Source organism: Cotesia glomerata, linkage group LG6 (assembly GCF_020080835.1).
Source record: "Cotesia glomerata isolate CgM1 linkage group LG6, MPM_Cglom_v2.3, whole genome shotgun sequence".
NCBI classification, from domain to species: domain Eukaryota; kingdom Metazoa; phylum Arthropoda; class Insecta; order Hymenoptera; family Braconidae; genus Cotesia; species Cotesia glomerata.
The window spans coordinates 21,858,322-21,878,188 of NC_058163.1; the positions used below are offsets into that span (position 1 = coordinate 21,858,322).

General features: G+C 29.4%; 2 protein-coding genes across 2 annotated transcripts; one reads left to right on the plus strand and one right to left on the minus strand.

The window, feature by feature from the left end:
* Positions 1 to 912: 912 nt before the first annotated feature.
* LOC123266937 (N-acetylgalactosaminyltransferase 7) lies at positions 913 to 8,138 on the minus strand. Its single transcript, XM_044731376.1, has 5 exons — positions 8,122 to 8,138; positions 7,800 to 8,019; positions 7,530 to 7,707; positions 3,980 to 4,737; positions 913 to 1,882 (listed from the first exon to the last, which is right to left on the minus strand). Exons 3-5 carry the CDS (start codon positions 7,644 to 7,646, stop codon positions 1,051 to 1,053), a joined length of 1,707 nt encoding a protein of 568 aa, XP_044587311.1. The 5' UTR covers positions 7,647 to 7,707; positions 7,800 to 8,019; positions 8,122 to 8,138; the 3' UTR covers positions 913 to 1,050.
* Positions 8,139 to 9,552: 1,414 nt separating this feature from the next.
* Positions 9,553 to 16,058, plus strand: LOC123267028 (formin BNI1-like). The gene is made up of 5 exons (XM_044731509.1): positions 9,553 to 9,785; positions 9,856 to 9,962; positions 10,038 to 10,236; positions 12,414 to 13,541; positions 15,182 to 16,058. The coding sequence occupies exons 3-5, from the start codon at positions 10,063 to 10,065 to the stop codon at positions 15,875 to 15,877; spliced, it is 1,998 nt and encodes a 665-aa protein (XP_044587444.1). The 5' UTR covers positions 9,553 to 9,785; positions 9,856 to 9,962; positions 10,038 to 10,062; the 3' UTR covers positions 15,878 to 16,058.
* Positions 16,059 to 19,867: the final 3,809 nt, after the last annotated feature.

Consider the following 19,867-nt stretch of genomic DNA (forward strand, 5'->3'; position numbering starts at 1 on the left):
AAACTTGAAAAAAGAAAAAAAAAAAAAACTTTAATCAATTCTTTAACTACTCGATACTAATTTTACTCAGTACTAACTGTATTCAATGATATCTCGACTCAATAGTATATTAGAAGAGCCGACGCGCTTTTTAAAATCTCAATCAATTTTTTTTTTTATTTAATAATATGTTTACTTTAAAGACATTAAAAAAAAACTTGACTCAATAATTTTATTCTTAAAAAATAAAACTATTGTTTTACAAACTTTATTCAATGTCAACTTTACTCAATTATATATAATTTATATATCTATACATATTACAAATTTTTTTTTTAATTTATTAAATTATTTTATTGGAGTACAAATTGCACAGAGCTGAGAAATTTTGAGTACAGTTTTTTTTTGTCGAATAAAATATTATTAACCCTAGACTGGTCACCCTATGAGCGTGACGCCGCGCTCAATTATATTTTGTTTATTACATCTTCAATATTTACTAAAATTATTCAAAAAAATTTGAATTTGTTCCTTGAACATTTTAGAATATATTAATAATTTTTTCAAACATCTTCGAAAACGTTAAATTGCTGAAAAAAATTTGCGGGGCTTTCCTCATCGCTTGACCAGAGTCGTAAGTAGTTTTTTGTCCGCGGCGTTGCCGAAATCACCTCTAGTCTCTGCCTGTCAAACGTGTATGAACTGGCAACACTGTACGCTCTAAAAGCATTGCGGCAAATCCCTCATCACTCGACCAAAGTCGTTAGGTCGCGTTTGTTGACCAGTCTAGGGTTAAACAAAAAAATATTGAATATTCAAAAGTTGGAAAAAATTTTGGCTCTCATGTTTTTGGATAAAATTTCTATTTTATCTTTTTTTGATGTTTTTGATATAATATATTTTTTTTGAAAAGTTAAAAAAAATTAAAATTAAAATAATAGACCCCACTTGTAAATAATTATCCAATTTTTTTAAAAAAGTTAAGCTCCAGAACATCTTAAAAAAAATGGACCAGTGTCTTAAGTACTGATTGTTCGGCTGAGTAAGATAAAATTCAACAGAAAAAAAAAATCACCATCTTGGATGAATAGGATGGAAGGTCCATTGATTATAAGTATTCTCATAATCACAAGGCATGAGAGAAAGATGGTTAGTCTGAGGATGCAGCGCGATGCACTTCTTGTGAACCTTATGCAAAAGACTTTTAGTCTTCTCATCATACTCCCAGGGTCCATCAACAGTGCCAAGTCTGCAGAAGGAGAGTTTGATTCCTTGATTATCAGCTTCTACACACCTCTCACCCACGCCCATTTGTCCCTGAGAGTTCAGCCTGATGAGTTGATTATTCCCAAAGCCATGACAATGAGAAGTGGCCATCAAGCTGGGCGGACTGTGGCCCATAGTGTCCAAGCAGGCGGTGGTGGCAACGTTCCTGAGCTCTCCCCAGTGGATATTCGGCGGAAGCTCCGGGAATTTGTCCAGAACATCATACGCAATATTATCTATGTACCACTGGAAACTCTTGCACTTCTTTCGCTCTTTAAATTTAAGCTGCTCTGTAATGTCTCCATGGTCCAGGAGTCTCGCGAGAGGTTCGCGAGTGTAGAAGAACTCCTTGTGCTTTTCATCGAACCAGGTCTCGATGACCCGCTTGTAGTTTATCGTGATGAGCGGGCCTTTCTTTTTATCCGCGAGTTTTCCGAAAGTGTAGGGCATGAACCCGCGGTAGACGTGACCCACGTGAGAGCAGGGTACCCAGAGGATGCTGCCGCCACACTGCCAGATCTTGAAGGAGAGCTCGAAGTTTTCTCCGCCCCAGACGAGGAGACCTTCGTCGTAGCCGCCAAGAGACAGGAAATATTTACGGTTGATCGCAAAGAGCCCTCCTGCGTGGGTGGGAGACCTATAATAAAAAATTATATTATTTTGATAAAATTTTGAAAATAAATAAAAAGTTTGGAAAATCCAAAAGTGCACGCCTCATAACGCTCATTCATTTTTTAAGAAAAAATAAATTGTGTAACTGATAAAAAAAAAGAAAATTATAATTAAGTAATTTCTTACAGAGTATTTTTTTTTTTTTAAATATCAGCACCCTTTTTTCTTGTTATATGCGTACGCAGTCTAAAAAAATCTAGCTTTATCAAGTGGCGCTATAGTTTTCACGTGACAAATAAGAAAAATTCGTTTGTCTTTGTACGGTTATATCGTAATAAATTTTAATAAAAATTCAATTTAAAAAAAAATACGTAAACTAGGCTACTGATATGAAATACGGACCCAGTTCATCGCATTCGTAAACTAATAAAAAAGGTCCGGTCTTGAAATATCAATTTGTTCGGGAGTAATCATTGGTACATCCAAAATGGGGTGACCTCCGGACGTCCACGTAAAATTTTTTTCAAAACGTTTTTTTTTTCAAAATAGCAACATGAAATGATTTTAGAAAGTAAAAGATGGTTTGATTTAAGTGTTTTCTCCGTGTACATCTACTTATATTATTGTATAAGTGTAATATGGTTGTGATAGAGACGTTTAAAGATCACAAAATTGCTTGACCTTGACGAGTCGAGTATAAAGCACAACCTCACGCGCTTCGCGCTATGAGGCGTGCAATTAATGAAAATAACTTAAAATTGGTCACAGGAGTTCAGGACAATAATTTCAAACTATGTATTGATTTTAGTTGGTGTGACAATTCATCCCTTCGACAATTCATACTCTGTCATTACATTTACAACAATTCATCCCAGCGACAAATCAGACTATTGATTATTGGGCCCAGGATGAATTATTCGGATGACTGTATGTTTTTTCTCATGCAAAAATTTCTCGCAACAGACATTCTCCGTAATAATTTCCTGTGCAATATTTTTTTATACAAAAATGTATATAAATTTTTATAGCTTATGTGTTGGCTTATTTTTAGATAAACATGCACAAAAACCATGATAAAAGAGCACAACACGGTATCAAGCTTATGTGTTGGTCCAATGTCGAATAAATACATACAAAAACAATGATAAAAGGACACAACATGGTACTCTAATTAATATGTTTTTTGATTTAATTGTAGTAAATACGCTGTAGGATTCTTGGTGATTATTTATCTTATAGACTAAAACCGAATTTAATGTATGAAGGACAAATTGTCGGGTATTAATAAATAATGTATCGATTGTCCTGCGGATCAATTGTCGTGAGGATGATGTGTCGGAGATGAATTGTCTAGGGTCCAAAACTCAGTAAACCATTCTAATTGAACGTTTCAGATTCCGCGACATTTCAGCCCCCGACAAAATATGCCCGACAAAATCTCCTTCAGACAAAATATCTCATAAAAAAATAACTCTTTTCCGCTTGAATCTTCTGAGTAATTTTTTTTACTGAAGGGAAATAGCTAAGGAAGAGGAAAGGGAAAATGATTTCACGATATTTATACGATGGATGACTGGTTTCGCGACGAATAATCAAAATACGCGATACGCGACAATAGATCTTCGACATTTGATCCTTAATGACGTTTAATCTAAATGAAATTCGAAAGTAGACTAACACATAAACTTGTGACTATGTTGCGTCCTTTTAACATGGTTTTTGTGCGTGTTTATTCGCATAACGCAAATAACATCACATACGCTTTTTACCGTGTTGTGCCTTTTTATCATTGTGCCCTTAAATAAATTTTTTTTATTCAAATTTGCGAGAACTATAACAAATTCAAAGGATAATTTTTTAGGGTTTTTTTTTGTCATAGAGGATATTTTTTACTGGGATATTTCATCGGGGATATTTTGTCTGAAGATATTTTGTCCGGGGATATTTTGACATGGGGATATTCTGTCGGGGATATTTTGTTCGGGGATAATAACGCCTGATACCATTCTGCCTTATACTGGGGACTATTTTGTCAAAGGATATTTCGTCGGGGATATTTTGTCGGGGGCTAAAATGTCACGGTACCATGACCGGGACGTAAGAATTATAAGCATCGTGTAACCTGTAGGGCATGCTGGAGTACTCCCGGCGCTTGCTCTCGCGTTTAGGAAGCTCGTTCTCCTTGTAGAGCATCCCCCACTCGAAGATCCCGCGGTACAGGTGGCCTTCCTGGTAGACTGACCGGTACTCGAAGGTCTTGTGGTCGACCCCGTCGATTATGGGGACTGTCATCACGGTCCGGTCGACGGCGATCGGCGCCAGCAGGGGTGGCAGCCAGTTTATGTTCACTTCGCAGTGCGCGTCTAGGAAGACGATCACTTCCCCTCGGGCTTCGCGAGCTCCTCGGGATCTGGTGCGGATTAAACCTTGACGCTCTTCATTTCGGAGCAGACGCACCTTGCCGTTCCACTTGTCGATGTAGGCTTCCAGCTCACCCTTCAGGTTCTCCTTGTCGGAGTAGTCGTCGACTAGTAGGATTTCTTCGAGGAATTCTGGGGGAGTGCGGTTGATCACGCTGTGCACTGTTCGCATCAACACGGACCAACCCTCGTTGTGGAAGACGATTATCACACTCGTGGACGGAAGCTTCTTCGGGTAGTCCCAGTGCTTGCATTCCTCCGGTCGCAAGTCTGGGATTGAACGATCTAGAGAAATTTCGTCGGAACAGACCATGTTCATTCCGTAGTCGGATTCTGATTGCTGCACGTCGTTCTGCTGGTCGTCACGCAAAACGTGTGGCTTGCCTCCTTCACCTGGACCGCTTCGCTGCTCTAGGTTTTGAGGCTCGAAGTTTCCTGGGCCTTCTACTAGAACTGGAACCTGAAAAAAGTATTTTTATAAGTAAGGAAAAAATTTTTTAAGGTTTAGGATTTTATTTTAAATTTGTCTGGATGATTAATTAATAATTATTTTTAAAAAAATTTATTGAATTATAAATTAGTTCAAAAAATTGCATTTGTAATTTTTGAGTTTCTATATACAGAATTTTTTAAAATTAATTTTTGTTGCTGTAATCGATATTATTAAGAGAATAAGAAAAATTTTGTGTCCAGGATAATCATATGATAAAATCGGCTTTTTTAGTGAAATTCAGTGTCATTGCAAAGGTTTTGATTTGAATTTGTGCCTTTTCAAGGTTTTATATCATTCTCACCAATAGTCAATTTATAATGATAAGTATTTAGGCTGCATTCAAAAATGCTCTATCTCTAGATAGATAATGAAAAAATGACCTTGTATCGCGTGAACTATTGACAATTTTAAAGATATAAGCTCATACCGATGTTACACTCATCGAGATCTTTCATTTGAGTACCCACATCAATTTTTCATATATTTTATATACTTATATATATGGGTGATTCTCTGTAAGGATGTTTTTTGCTGTCCCAGGCATTTTTTTATAAGAAAAATTGTTATTTTGTTACTAAAAAAAATTTATTACGAAAGTAAAAAAATTTCTATTTGGAGCATTGAAAACTAAAATGAAATAAATTTTGGTTTTTTTGCTATAAATTCGTAAACCACCGAAATGTCAGTCCCCTGGGCTGTCCCATTCCCAAAATTAAAACTTTAAGATTAAATTTTAAGTTATTCGTCAATAATATATAATTTGGTCCATAATGTTTATAATCTTAATTAGTTAACTAACAATCTTCTTCAATAAAAAGTAACGAAAATTAATTTGTTTCATTAAATTCATTAAACCAAAGTTTATCCCAGCCATTTTAAGATCAGTCCCCTGCCAGAAGTTCAAAGCCAAAGAAAAAAATCCAGCGTCTTATTTTACCTTTTGTAAAGTTTATAAGAATCTAACTAGCCTTGAGTTAATAACCATAAGGCTGTTAGCGCTTTATCGCCATTTTATTTAGTGTCAAAGCGCCGTTTGTGCTGGAAATATGTGTCTGGGCCACTTCAAAACTCAGTCCCCTGGCAGCTATTTTTATTTATAATTTATTTATAAAATTAAATCCATAAGTCTTAATATTATTTTAATTAATGTAAACATTCATTGAGAACTTAAAAAGTTGAATGCATTGAACTAGTTTGCTTGATTTTTCTCAATTTGATAAAAAAAATCAGTCCCCTGGCAATCAGTCCCCTGTCATGTTATATGGCAAAAGATACACAAATATCGAAAAAGTAAAAATTAATTTAGCTGTTTATTTATTATAACTAAGCTGATAGTTTTGTAGCCCTTGTTAATTTTTTTTCTAATAAAATCAAAAATAATTTGGTCGGACAATTTTGTACAGATTTAGGACCTCCTTACAGAGAATCACCCATATGTGTATATGAAAAATATATGAAAATGCATGTGGGTACTCAAATGAAAGCTCTTGATGAGTATATCATCAGGATGAGCTTATATCTTTAAAAACATCAATAATTAAGAACTGACATTGCTATCTTGTCAACTATTGACATTTTTAAAGATATAAGCTCACCCCGACATTACACTTATCGAGACCTTTAATTTGAGTCCCCACATCAATTTTTCATATATTTTATATATTTATATATATGTATATATAAAAAATACATCAAAACGCATGTGGGTACTCAAATGAAAGCTCTTGATGAGTGTAACATCAGGATGAGCTTAAATCTCTAAAAATATAAATAATTAAGAAATGACCTTTTATTTTGTGAAATATTGACATTTTTAAAGATATAAGTTCACCCCGACATTACACTCATTGAGACCTTTCATTTGAATACCCACATCAATTTTTCATATATTTCATATATATATATATATATATATATATATATATATATATATATATATATATATATATATATATATATATATATATATATATATATGTATATATGTATATATATCAAAATGCATGTGGGTACTCAAATGAAAGCTCCTGATGAGTATACCATTGGGGTGAGCTTATATCTTTAAAAACGTCAATATTTAAAAAAGTACAGTGCAATTTAACAAAAGTCATCATTTAATAAAGGAAAATTTTATTTATTCATAGTTCACAAGTCACGGCAGTCACTATGTGACTGCAAGGTTGCTAGTTTGTTCACTCAAAAAATTCTAAAAATTATCATATGTTTCTCAATTTCTGTATCATAAATTTCAGCTATTTTGTAATATAATTTTTTTCAGATAAATTTTAGGACAAAAATTGTTTTATGCAAAAACAATATTCTTGACTGCAATTGGATAATTTTTCTTAGACTATGTTTCATCATGGAAAATATTTTTCTAGTAATTTTTTTAATCTTATCTGTAGTGATAATAATAATATTTAAGAATTATGTTTTAATTCTAATAAAAAGAGTTTTTAGATAAATATGTTAAAATATTACGATACTGAAATTGATAGACTTAATAGATTTGATAATTTTTTTTACAAATAAATTTTTAAAAACTATGCAATTTTTTATAAATAAAAAAAAAACTTTCAGGTGTATGTTAATTTCATAAAATATTATTTTAATTTAAATTTTTAGTTCAAAAAAATAAAACAATTAATCAACAATGCACAACAAATTGAAGAAATGAGTTATTTGAATTTTAATTTACTCATTCAGTAACTCGTTAAATTCGCTGACAGAAGAAAAAAATAAATTAATTGCTTACTCACATTGAGACTTCTACCATAATCATCATTCATAATAGAATAAGTAGCATAAAACATCAGCAGTCCCAATATAACAACAGTAATAAGCCTGGCATTTCTCCTGAGCTGTATGACCCTCATCTTCAGAGTTGACTGACAATAAAATTAATTACCAAGCAATTAAAGGCTTCCAATATGTGACCTGTCAAATCAAAAACAATTTATTTACTAAAATTAAGTTAACAATGATAAATTTTTATTAATTATAATGAATAATTACAATAAATAATTTACCTTCACTTCATTTTTACATTTAATTAAGTACTTTAATTAAAAGTTGTCCAACTTTTTGGAATAAACAATAACCGGTATTTATTATCAGTGTTTATGTATTAAAATATTTATTTTAACATATACTTATACATAAACGTCAAAGTAAATTTATAAAAATATCAGATTTGTCAACGTGTCGATATTTCACTACCGCTCTCTTTTCAGGTCATCTGACTTCTGGCTGTGATATAAAATACATGCAATTAATATGAGTTTATATAAAGGTATGTGTACTTAACTTACTATAGCTGTATCATTTTTATATCCAGGTATAATTACGTACCTTATATGTGTGTATTTTATGATAGCGAAGTTAGCAGACATTTAACAATTTTTTATAATAATGAAGTTAGCTGACATTTTTTATTTTTTTTAATTATACTGAACTTATTAATATAAATTAGAACTAAAATATATTTTTTTTTAATTGCACTTATAGTTTTTCAAATTTTTCACAAATGAAGTTTAAAAAAAATTTTTTTGTAATAATTTTTTCAATAAAAAAAATTCTAAAAATTTTTAGATGTCGACTAACTTTATTGTCATAATTTTTTCATTAATTAAATTAGAACTATAAAAATATAGTAAAACATTCCATGCATTATTTTTTAAATTTCCTACATGTGGAATTTTTAAAAAATTTTTATGATGATAAATTTAGCAGATATTTAATAATTTTTAGTATTTTTTTAACAAATAAATTAAGGCAAAAAAAAATATTAAAAAAATTGACATGTAAAAATTTTAAAAAGTTAAAAATGAAATTTTTTGAAGCAAATTTTTTTGTTAAAAAAAATTAAAAAATTCTCTAGTGACTGCTAACTTTAATATCATAAAATTTTTTTGCTACAAATTTTTCAATAAGAAGAATTCTAAAAATTTTTAGATGTCGGCTAACTTTATTATCATAATTTTTTATATTTTTTCATTAATTAAATTAGAACTAAAAAAATATAATAAAAAATTCCATGCATTATTTTTATGACATTAAAGTTAGTAATCACTTAACAATTTTTCAATTTTATTCAACAAAAAAATTTGTCCCAAAAAGTCATTTTTAAAAAATTGCATTTTTTATTTTTTAAAATTTCTACATGTCAATTTTTTTTTCTAATTTTTTTTGCCATAATTTATTTGTCATAGAATTTTTTAAATTATTTCAGTGTATGCCAAATTAATTATTATATTATTTTTTTAATTTCCTATATGTGGAATTAAAAAAAAATTTTTTTGCTATAAATTTTTAAATAACAATTCTAAAAATTGTCAGGTGTCTGCTAACTTTATTTTCATCTGTATTTTACTAATCTACCTCCGACTTCCGCACACATGTGTTGATAAAATGATACTGAAGTAACTGACATATAATTTATATAATTTTATTCAATGAAAATTAAGTTAGCCGACATTTAAAAGTTTTTAGAATTTTTTTTTTATTGAAAAAATGATTACAAAAAAATAAAAAAAAATTTCACTTGTAAAAAACTAAAAACTGTAAGTGCAATTTTTAAAAAATATTTTTTTGTTCTAATTTAATAATTAAAAAAAAAAATCAAAAAATTAAAAACGTCGGCTAACTTAATTTTCATTTTTATTCAACAAATAAATAATCTTAAAAAAATTCTACTTTTAGATGTGTTAAAAATTTATTGTTGCAATTTTTTTAAAAATGTTTTTTTAGTAGTAATTTATTTGCTGTAAAATTGAAAAAAATGACAGCTGTCAGCTAACTTCAGTTTGATATTGATAAATTGAAACTATCTAGAATCTGACAGCCAACTTCACAGCAGTTATAAACTGTCAAGCGCGCATAGCTTCAGGTTATAGAAAAAAAAAAATTAAATCTAAAGTAAAGCTGAGAAGAAGCCGAAGCTGGGTCTCTATTTTATTGCTATCAAGAGGCAGGGGCACTTGTGTCGAATTCTGTATTTATAAACAATTAACTCGGTATATTTACATTTATTTAGATTTTTTAGCGATATTATTTAGTACATAATCCCCCTATCAATAATTACAGTCAGCTACACTTGCCGCAGCAACTATAATTTATATTAATGGGACGTGTGTGTTGTTTTGTTGGTTATGTTTGTCGTTTGAAATTTTTATTTAGTTAATATTTTATCGGTAAGTTTATTTATTTATTTTTTTTATGTTTATTTTATTGTCGGTTTTAATTATTGACAAGTGGCTTTTTTACAGATTTTTTGGACACCAAACCTCGAAAATGGTGCGCTCCTGTTCACTGAGAAATTGTAATAATTCAGTGAGACAAAAGTACCGATTTTTTTTATTACCATCAGTTAAAAAAGTTGCTAAAAGAGCTGCGTGGTTACAACAATGTGATTATTTATTAACAGAACCACTTCCTACTAGTGGTAATTCAATATCTCTCTGTGAAGTAAGTTGTTTTGCGGTTTTTAGATTTTATTATAATTTTCATTAATAATTAATAATTATTTCGTGACCGTACATTTATATTATAGATAACTGATGCTTCTTTCAAAGTAATCACAACCTATTTTTCATTTTATATGTATATGTACTGTGTACTGTTATATATATATGCGTATTTGAAAATAAGTTTATGGTTATACTCATTTAGAAATTTTTTTTTTCTATTTAAATAAGTATAATTAACTAAATTTATATACCGGTAGATTTTTTAAATTTTGAGTTAATTTTTTTTATCAATACGTCAAAATTAGATTTTTTTATTTGGTGTGTGCTAAAGTTAATTTATATTCAAGTGGATTATAAAGTCACATGTCTCAGATTTTTTTTATTTGTTAATTTGAAAATTTTATTTATTTAAAATTTAGAACTTTTTTATAAAATATTTAAACATTAATTTTTTTTATTGAAGATTGATTAAAATTAATTTAGCAGATATTTGATCATTTTTGCAAGTAATAAATTATGACAAAAAAAATTTTTAAATTGACATTTTTAAATTAAAAAAACTTAATAATTTTTCGGTATAAATTTGTTTGTTAAATAATTAAACTTTAATTTTGTTTTCTTGAATATTGATAAAAATTAATTTAGCAGATATTTGATCATTTTTGTAACGAATAAATTATGACAAAAAAAAAATTTTAAAAATTGACATTTAAAAATTTTTCAAAATTTAATAGTATTTTTCGGAATAAATTTGATTTTTAAATAATTAAACTTCAATTTTGTTTTATTAAATATTGATAAAAATTAATTTTGCAAATCGTATGATTTTTATAACAAATAAATTATAGCAAAAAAAATTTTTAAAATTGACATTTTAAAATTTATAAAAATTCAAAATAATTTTTTGAAATAAATTTCTTTTTGAATAATTAAATGTCAATTTTGTTTTATTAAAGATTGATAATTAATTTAGCAGATATTTGATAATTTTTGTAACAAATAAATTATGACAAAAAAAAATGGACTCCTTGAAAATAAGAAAAATAAAAAATGCAATTTTTTAAAAACATTTTTTTATGATAAATTTGTTTGCAAAATAAATTAAAAAAATAGTTTGCTAACATAAATTTAATTAAAGATCAATTTATATAACTTTATAAATTAATTGACATTTAAGTTTTAATCTTATATACATAGGGTTTTATTTGCATAACTTTACAAAGTTTTATACAAGGGTTTTTTTTTTTATTTTTGATTTATTAAATTATAACAAAAAAATATTTTTTAAAAATTACACCTATAATTTTCCAAGTTTTTCACAAATAAAATTTATTTTTTATTTGATTATAATAATTTTTTCAATAAAAAAAAATTATAAAAAGTTTTAGATGCCGACTAATTTAATTTTCAAAATAATAACTAATTATTTTCAACATAAAACATATTTTAACTAGTATAAACATTTAGAAATATTATTTGTTGATAACAAATTTAAGTTTTAATCTTTTAAATTTTATAAATTTTAATTATATATAATAGGGTGCGTCAAAATTTAATTTTCGAGAGTAACCTTTTAAAATTTAAATTTTGAGTTTCGCTTTTAACTTTGGTTTAATAATAAAATAACTACCCAAACCCAGTGACCTAAAGATAGCTTACAACTTTATAGGCTTATTTTGCAAACTAAAAGAATCAAATTTAAATTTAAATATTAATAACACATAAATTAACAATGTATTAAAAATTTTACTTGTATTATTTTAACGAACTCCATTGCGCTTAATTGTAAATTTTTAAGAAAGCAATAAAAATATTCATATTCATATTGGCTTTTAACAGGAGCTGTATTTGGGCATTTTCTGATATATTTTGGTGTGTCACAATTTATTTGATATTCACAGAATTTTTTAACAGGAGTTTCGTTTGGCCAAATTTTGAAATTTTTAAATTCCAGAAAAATTGCTTCAACAAAACTGCTGTTAAACAATTATGTGACCATCAAATAAATCCTGACACATTAAAATATCTCAGGAAATGCCCAAACCTAACTCTTGCTAAAAGCGGAACTCAAAATTCCAATTTTAAAAGGTTGCTTTTAGAGATTAAATTTTTACGCACCCTAATATATAATGATGAACTAAAAAATATCTAAAATATTTTTTAATAAAATTACAGGGTCATTTTGAACCGGACCAATTTGTAGAATACGGACCAAGCGTCCGTACAATTTTAAAACCAACTGCAATACCAACAATTTTTACCAAAAACCCTCCACGTGTGAGCGACGCGGTGGAATTGTGGTACGAGCGTGAATACAAGCACAACAACACACTGTCATTATTGAATGACCTGACAGACGATTCTATAATCTACAATAATGACAACCAGGACAACGAGGTTGAACTCCTGGAGGAGCTGAACGACGACAACGGGTTCGAGTATGTAGACGTGGAAGACACTTCGCCTAAGCGAGTGAAATTGATACGCATCCAGAGGAACAAAATGCAGATCGCGACGCCGCAGGGTATTAAAATAATTTCGGCCTCGTGCAAGACGCAGCTGAACAACATCAACATGGCAGAGCACACTCAGGTCGAGCACTTCGAGGAGGGTCTTTCGCCGCCCTCGAGCAACGACATGGAGAACGTCGACGACAACTCGAGCTCCTTCGTCACGATGAGTGGCAAGAGGTACTGCTTGGACGTCGACAACAAGCGGGTGGCGTTCAAAATTTCCGGGGACGGATCTCTGGGTCTCGAGTCGCTCGAGTCCGAGCATGACCAGGCTGAGTATGACCATCACCCGGAGAATTACAACCAGGATTCAGAAAATTACAATTATATCGAGAGCATTAATTCTAATTTTAATTCTAATTATAATTGTTATTCCAACAAGAGGAAGGTCGTAAATTCGACGTTTAAAAAACAACACAAGTATGAAATTACTCCGGTGTTTATCAAAAAGGAGATTGTTGACGATGAAATTGATGACAAGTCCAGGCTAAGAGATATCATGCACTTTAATATCTCGCAAACTGACAGTCTGGAGTCTAATGAGGCGCATGAAGAGTCTGCTAATGAGGCCTTTGATTCAGCTTTGTTGAAGAATTTAAAAACTTCTGACCATTTTGATAATGACAATGATAATGGGAATTATATCATTAACGATGAGGATCAATTGCATGATGATCAATCTCAAGACCTGGACAATGATATTGATTATTCTCAGCTGATAATGAGTGCTTCTGATTTGCAGAAAAGAGTCAATGAGCTGGAAAGTGAAAAAGATAGTATTATTAAAAAGGTAATTTTTTTAGTTAATTATTATTTTTATTTATAAATTTGATAGTTATATACAATTTCATTTTTTAATGATACTAAAGTTAGCGGAAAATTTTTTTAATTTTTATAACAAAATTACAATAATAAAAATTTCCACTAATAATCTATATTATTAAGAGAATAAGCAAAATTTTGTGGTTAGTGTATTTATATGATAAAATGGGGTTTTATGGTTGAATTTAGTATCGTTGGAAAAGTCTTTACCTGGAGTTGTGCCTTTTCATGGTTTCATATCATTCTCACCAATAGTCAATTTATGATGATAAGTATTTAGGCTGCACTCGAAAATTCTCTATCGCTAGATACATAATTAAAAAATGACTTTGTATCTTGTGAACTATTGACATTTTTAAAGATATAAGCTCATCTCGGTATTACACTCATCGAGACCTTTCATTTAAGTACCCACATCAATTTTTTATATATTTATATATATTATGTATATTTATGTATGAAAAATATATCAAAAATGCATGTGAGTACTCAAATGAAAGCTCTTGATGAGTGTAACATCAGGATGAGCTTATATCTTTAAAAATGTCAATAATTAAGAACTGATATTGCTATCTTGTCAACTATTGACATTTTTAAAGATATAAGCTCATCCTGACATTACACTCATCGAGACCTTTCATTTGAATACCCACATCAATTTTTCATATATTTATATATATTATATATATGTATATATGAAAAATATATCAAAATACATGTGGGTACTCAAATGAAAGCTCTTGATGAGCGTAACATCGGGATGAGCTTACATCTTTAAAAACATCAATAATTAAGGAATTACCTTGTATCTCGTGAACTATTGACATTTTTAAAGATATAAACTCATATCGGTATTACACTCATCGAGACCTTTCATTTGAGCACCCACATCAATTTTTTCATATATTTATATATATTATATATATCTATATATGCAAAATATATCAAAATGCATGTGGGTACTCAAATGAAAGCTCTTGATAAGTGTAACATCGGGATGAGCTTATATCTTAAAAATTATGGATAATAAAGCAATGACCTTGTATCTTGTGAACTATCGACATTTTTAGAGATATAAGCTCATCCCGACATTACATTCATCGAGACCTTTCATTTGAGTACCCGCATCAATTTTTTCATATATTTATATATATTATATATATGTATAATATATATAAATACATGAAAAGTTAATGTGGGTACTTAAATGAAAGGTTTCGATGAGTGTATCATCGTGATGAGCTTATATCTTTAAAAACGTCTATAGTTGAGAAAATGCAGTACAATTTAACGAAAGTCATTATTTAATAAAGCAAAATTTTATTTATTTCTAGTACAAGTCACGGCAGTCACATAGTGACTGCAAGGTTGCTTTTTTTTTTTTTATTTTCACATGTAAAAAAAAATTTTTTTATAGTAATTTTATGTCAACTTGAACATTATATTTTTTTTAACAAACAAATTATTAAAAAAAAATTCACTTGTTTAAATAAATGCAATTCTTTTTAAATAATTTATTTGTTAAAATAAAAATTAAATTTAATTATCATTAATATTGATTAAAGTCTGTAAAATTAAATATTAAAAATATTATTTTATATTTTTCAGTACCGACGATTAGAAATAAAAATGGAAACATTTCAAAACAACCTCCGAACATTTTTAAATGAGGACCAAATAAAGCTCCTACAGTCTCAATCTCCGTCAATGAACACGACATCCTGGTCAGCAGAAACGCTGAAAAAGAGCGCTAAGATCCGTTGCATCGTCGGTCCACGAGCTTACGAGTACTTACGTTCACAAGAGCACTACCCATTGCCGTCATTCCGAACTCTGTATCGTCACCGTGAAATTTCACGAATAAACGACTACACCGACGAAATGATCCAGGAGCACATGAACGCGACGATAAATCGAGTCGCGATGGTTGCCGAGGAGTCCGAGGTTTCCGACGCCGACGAAGAAATCGACGGCGAAATGGAGTCGGAAATCCTGGATATCGCTCGCATTAAACAAGAAATCGCTGCTCAAAGGCCCGAACCTGAAACAGAAATTGAACAAGAGGCGTTAGTTGAAAATAATTCCGAGCCCGAGCATATTGATTTCGATGCGCTAGATCCCGAAATTGAGGAAGATGAAGAAGAACAGGAGCAAGAAGAAATCGATGAAATCGAATACGAGCCAAGTACAAGAAATATAGTTCAAGATATCTTAATGAATATTGATGATGATATATTACTGCCATACGAAGATATTGCGGCCATCGATGAGGTTCGATACGTTCCGGAAAAAACATCCACGTGAAGACTGTTTTTTCAAATGAAAATAAAATTTAAAATTAAAGTAGTTGTAAATATAAGTTACTACTAGGTATATTAGTTACTAAGTTAAAAGGTTGAATGTATTTTATATAATAGTTGTGTAAATTAACTAGTGCTATTTTTTTATTTGTAATTTCTAAAAAATTGCCGGGGATTTAATTCATTTTAAGTACCATAATTATATTATTAATAAATAAAATTATTTGATAATAAAATTATTGTTATTATTTGGTACGGATATTAATAATAATTGCATGACACTTAAATGAAGAAACAATGAAAATTTTTTTATGATTTTATGGCATCAAATAATTATAAAAAAAAAATTTTATATCTGAAAATAAAAAAAAAAGTTATTAGAGGAAATTTTTTTGTAATTAATTTGTTATAAAATTAAAAAAAAATTGACAATTTCCAGCTTCAGTATCATAAAAAAAAATCTAAAAATGATCATATATCTCTTAATTTAATTATATCGATAATTTAAATGAAGAAAAAATTTTAGTTATTAATTTAAGGGGGATATCAGCTGAGAAGGTCGAAAAAATAGGTGATTTTCGGGAATTTTTTTGACTGGGATAATAAAGAAATTTGGGGATCAGGTTTTTTTTTTTATAAAGTATATATTAAAGATTATTCTCCTAAATTTTTATTAGAAAATATCGTGTTGTTATAAAGTTATTAGCATTTTTTTGGAACACCAAAAAAATTTCTCCCACCACGGTGTGATCTCTAACTCAAAAACGGATTCTCTAAAGCAAAAAAATCAAACTGCGCTGTAATCTGTATGCATGTGGTTATCGTTGCAAGTAGGGGATTTTGAAAATTTGGATTACAAAAAAATGGCGACATATTAAAAAATTTTTCGTTTTTTTTTTCTAATTTTTTTGAATTTAAACAGCCTTAGAAAATCTTAAAAATCAAAATTTTGAAAATCCCCTACGTGCAACGATAGCTACTGAATAGACGAATATGGAAAAAAAAGTTGCAAATTGGTTCATATTTATGCAAATTACAGATCCCACCAGTTTAAATAAAGTAGTGTCGAGAAAAACGCGTTTTCGTCGGAGCGCCGCGCATTCAATGTTCATTTGACAAGCTGTCCCTGATTAAAAAAAAGTATTCAAAACAATTGCCAATGTTAATTCTCCATAAGAGGAGGGATTGAAAAGTATTCAAAATATTTAGAAGTATTGAAAAAAATTCAAATTTCGTTATTTTCAATACTTTTTAATTCGTTTTTTTAATCAGGGGTCACAAAAATGACTATAACTCAAAAAATATTCGGAATTTTCATATAAAACTCTAGATACAGAGGCTATCCCCCTTAAAATATAATAGAAGAAAAATTTTTTAGAATTTTATTGCAATGAAATTATAATAAAAAAAATGTGTGTGTGTACCAGAGTACACAGGTAAGAAGTGAAACTTTTTTATGGCGTATCATTTTTCTACTATTTATAATTTCACAGAAATTGGGTAGATAAGGCTTGAGAAAAAAAATTTTTTCCCTATTAAATTAAAACTATTTTAGTATTATAGACATGCATACAAATAATATGAGTAATTTATTTTATCATTGCTCTTATTATAATTATTATATTTCATCAATTATGATTGCATCATTATTACCATGATTATAATTATTTAGACTCTGCCATTATTTATTTTAAAAATTAGTTAATCAGTTTACAAAAATGATATAACAAACTTTAATGTTCATATTTCATATCATAACTTAGTAAAAATAATTCAAAGCAGATATTGCACGCCTCATAGCGCAAAGCGCGTGAGGTTGTGCTTTATACTCGACTCGTCAAGGTCAAGCAATTTTGTGATCTTTAAATGCCTCTATCACAACCATATTACACTTATACAATGATATAAGTAGATGTACACCGAAAAAACATTTAAATTAAACCATCTTTCACTTTCTAAAATCATTTCATGTTGCTATTTTGAAAAAAAAAACGTTTTGAAAAAAATTTTACGTGGACGTCCGGATGTCACTCCATTTTGGATGTACCAACGATTACTCTCGAACAAATTGATATTTCAAGACCGGACCTTTTTTATTAGTTTCAGAATTCGATGAACTGGGCCCGCATTTCATATCAGTGGCCTAGTTTACGTATTTTAAACTTCCCGCTACGAAAATCGAAGATTTTCAAAAATCGGGAAGTTATTGTTTTCACCCCGTTTTGCAAAAACCGAGTTTTCATCAGATCTCGACGTTTGAAGGTCACAGGAAGCTTCCCTGACTATCCCCGCGAGGTTGTCACGGCGTCTGTGTGTGTGTGTGTGTGTGTGTGTGTGTGTGTGTGTGTGTGTGTGTGTGTGTGTGTGTGTGTGTGTGTGTGAAAGTATGTGAACCGCTTATAACTTTTGAACGGCTTGACCGATTTCATCGCGGTTGGTGCCATTCGAAAGGGCTTGACCAAACTTAGACTTTGAAAACTATTTGGACCGATTCAGATCAATACATTTTGAGAAATCTTCAAAAACTGAAAAAAAAAATTTTTTTCAAATGTGGTTTTTTTGGAATAACTTTTAAACGGCTTGATGGTTCAATTCCAAAAACTAATCAGCTCTTAACCTCAAAAAACCACGTCGATCGCCACCAGTCCGGTCAAAATCGGTTGATTCGTTCGAGATATATCGTGAACGAAAGAAAAACGAAAAAAATGTTTTTTCGGAATAACTCCGAAATTTCTAGCGCGATCAATTCAAAATTTAAGATTCTTTGTGAGGCTTGAAAAACTGCGTCGAATGCTGCCAACCGCGTGAAAATCGGTTTATTCATTCAAAAGTTATTGCGGTTTAAAAATTCAAAAAATAGTGTCATCAAATCCCTATCAGACTTTTGAGCTCGAAGAGCTCAAAAGCATAGGAAAGCAATCTCTTTGAGCTTGGAGAGCTCAAAATAACCCATAAATTGTATATTTTGAGCTCGAAGAGCTCAAAAACGTCATTGGTGCAATTTTAAGCGCCTAAGTATGGAATTAGCGGGAAGTTGCAGGGATGGCCTTCAGGGTCAACCGTTTTCCTAATTTTTTTTTAAATTGAATTTTTATTAAAGTTCACTACGATACAACCGTACAACGCCAAACGAACTTTTCTGATTTTTTACGTGAAAACTATGAAGCTAGATCACCACTTGATCAAGCTAGAGTTTTTTAGACTGCGTGCGCATATGACAAGAAAAAAGGACGCTGATATTTAAAAAAAATAAAAAATACTCTGTAAGAAATTACTTAATAATAATTTTTTTTTTTTTTAATCAATTACACAATTAATTTTTTTCTTAAAAAATGAATGAGCGTTATGAGGCGTGCACTTTTGGATTTTCCAAACTTTTCAATAATTTACTCAATTACACAAGTTATGAGAAAATAATTGGAATTGTCTATTTAAAGTAATACAATTATATGCAATGATTTTATAGAATTCAGAATGAGTAAATAAATCATTAAAAACGAATAATTAAAAACGAAGTACGTATAAATCTTTGTATTTTCTAATTGTGTTTTGTTTTATTTTTAAATTACTATTTAATTTGTTCTTTTAATTGTTTTTAGAATTAATAATGTTTACTAGATTTATTCTTTACGTCGCTATAATCGTGACGATTTTTTTTTACATTAACGTAAAGAGCAATATTGCTATAGAATTTCTTTCATACGTAGATAAAGAAGTTTCACTTAACAAAAAAAATTTAATAAAAAATTCCACATGTGAAAATTAAAAAAAAAATATTAATAAGAACTTTTTTTAATAAAATTGTTTTGTTATAAAAATAAAAAAAATTGGCAGTTGTTACCTTCTTCAGTATCATACAATCATAATAATAGCTCATAATTTAAACAAGGAACAAAATTCCAACCAGAGTAACTAATTTAGCAGCACAAATAAATTTAGTTGTTTGAAAAATGAATCAATGGATGACGGACGAGTTTATGGTAGCTTGATAGAC

Coding starts and splice junctions, on each gene's coding strand:
- LOC123266937 (XM_044731376.1), bottom strand. CDS start 7,646: ATGAGGGTCATACAGCTCAGGAGAAATGCCAGGCTTATTACTGTTGTT. Junction 4,738..7,529: donor ATTATGGTAGAAGTCTCAAT/GTGAGTAAGCAA, acceptor TACTTTTTTCAG/GTTCCAGTTCTAGTAGAAGG. Junction 1,883..3,979: donor TACTCCAGCATGCCCTACAG/GTTACACGATGC, acceptor TTTTTATTATAG/GTCTCCCACCCACGCAGGAG.
- LOC123267028 (XM_044731509.1), top strand. CDS start 10,063: ATGGTGCGCTCCTGTTCACTGAGAAATTGTAATAATTCAGTGAGACAA. Junction 10,237..12,413: donor ATTCAATATCTCTCTGTGAA/GTAAGTTGTTTT, acceptor ATAAAATTACAG/GGTCATTTTGAACCGGACCA. Junction 13,542..15,181: donor AAGATAGTATTATTAAAAAG/GTAATTTTTTTA, acceptor TATATTTTTCAG/TACCGACGATTAGAAATAAA.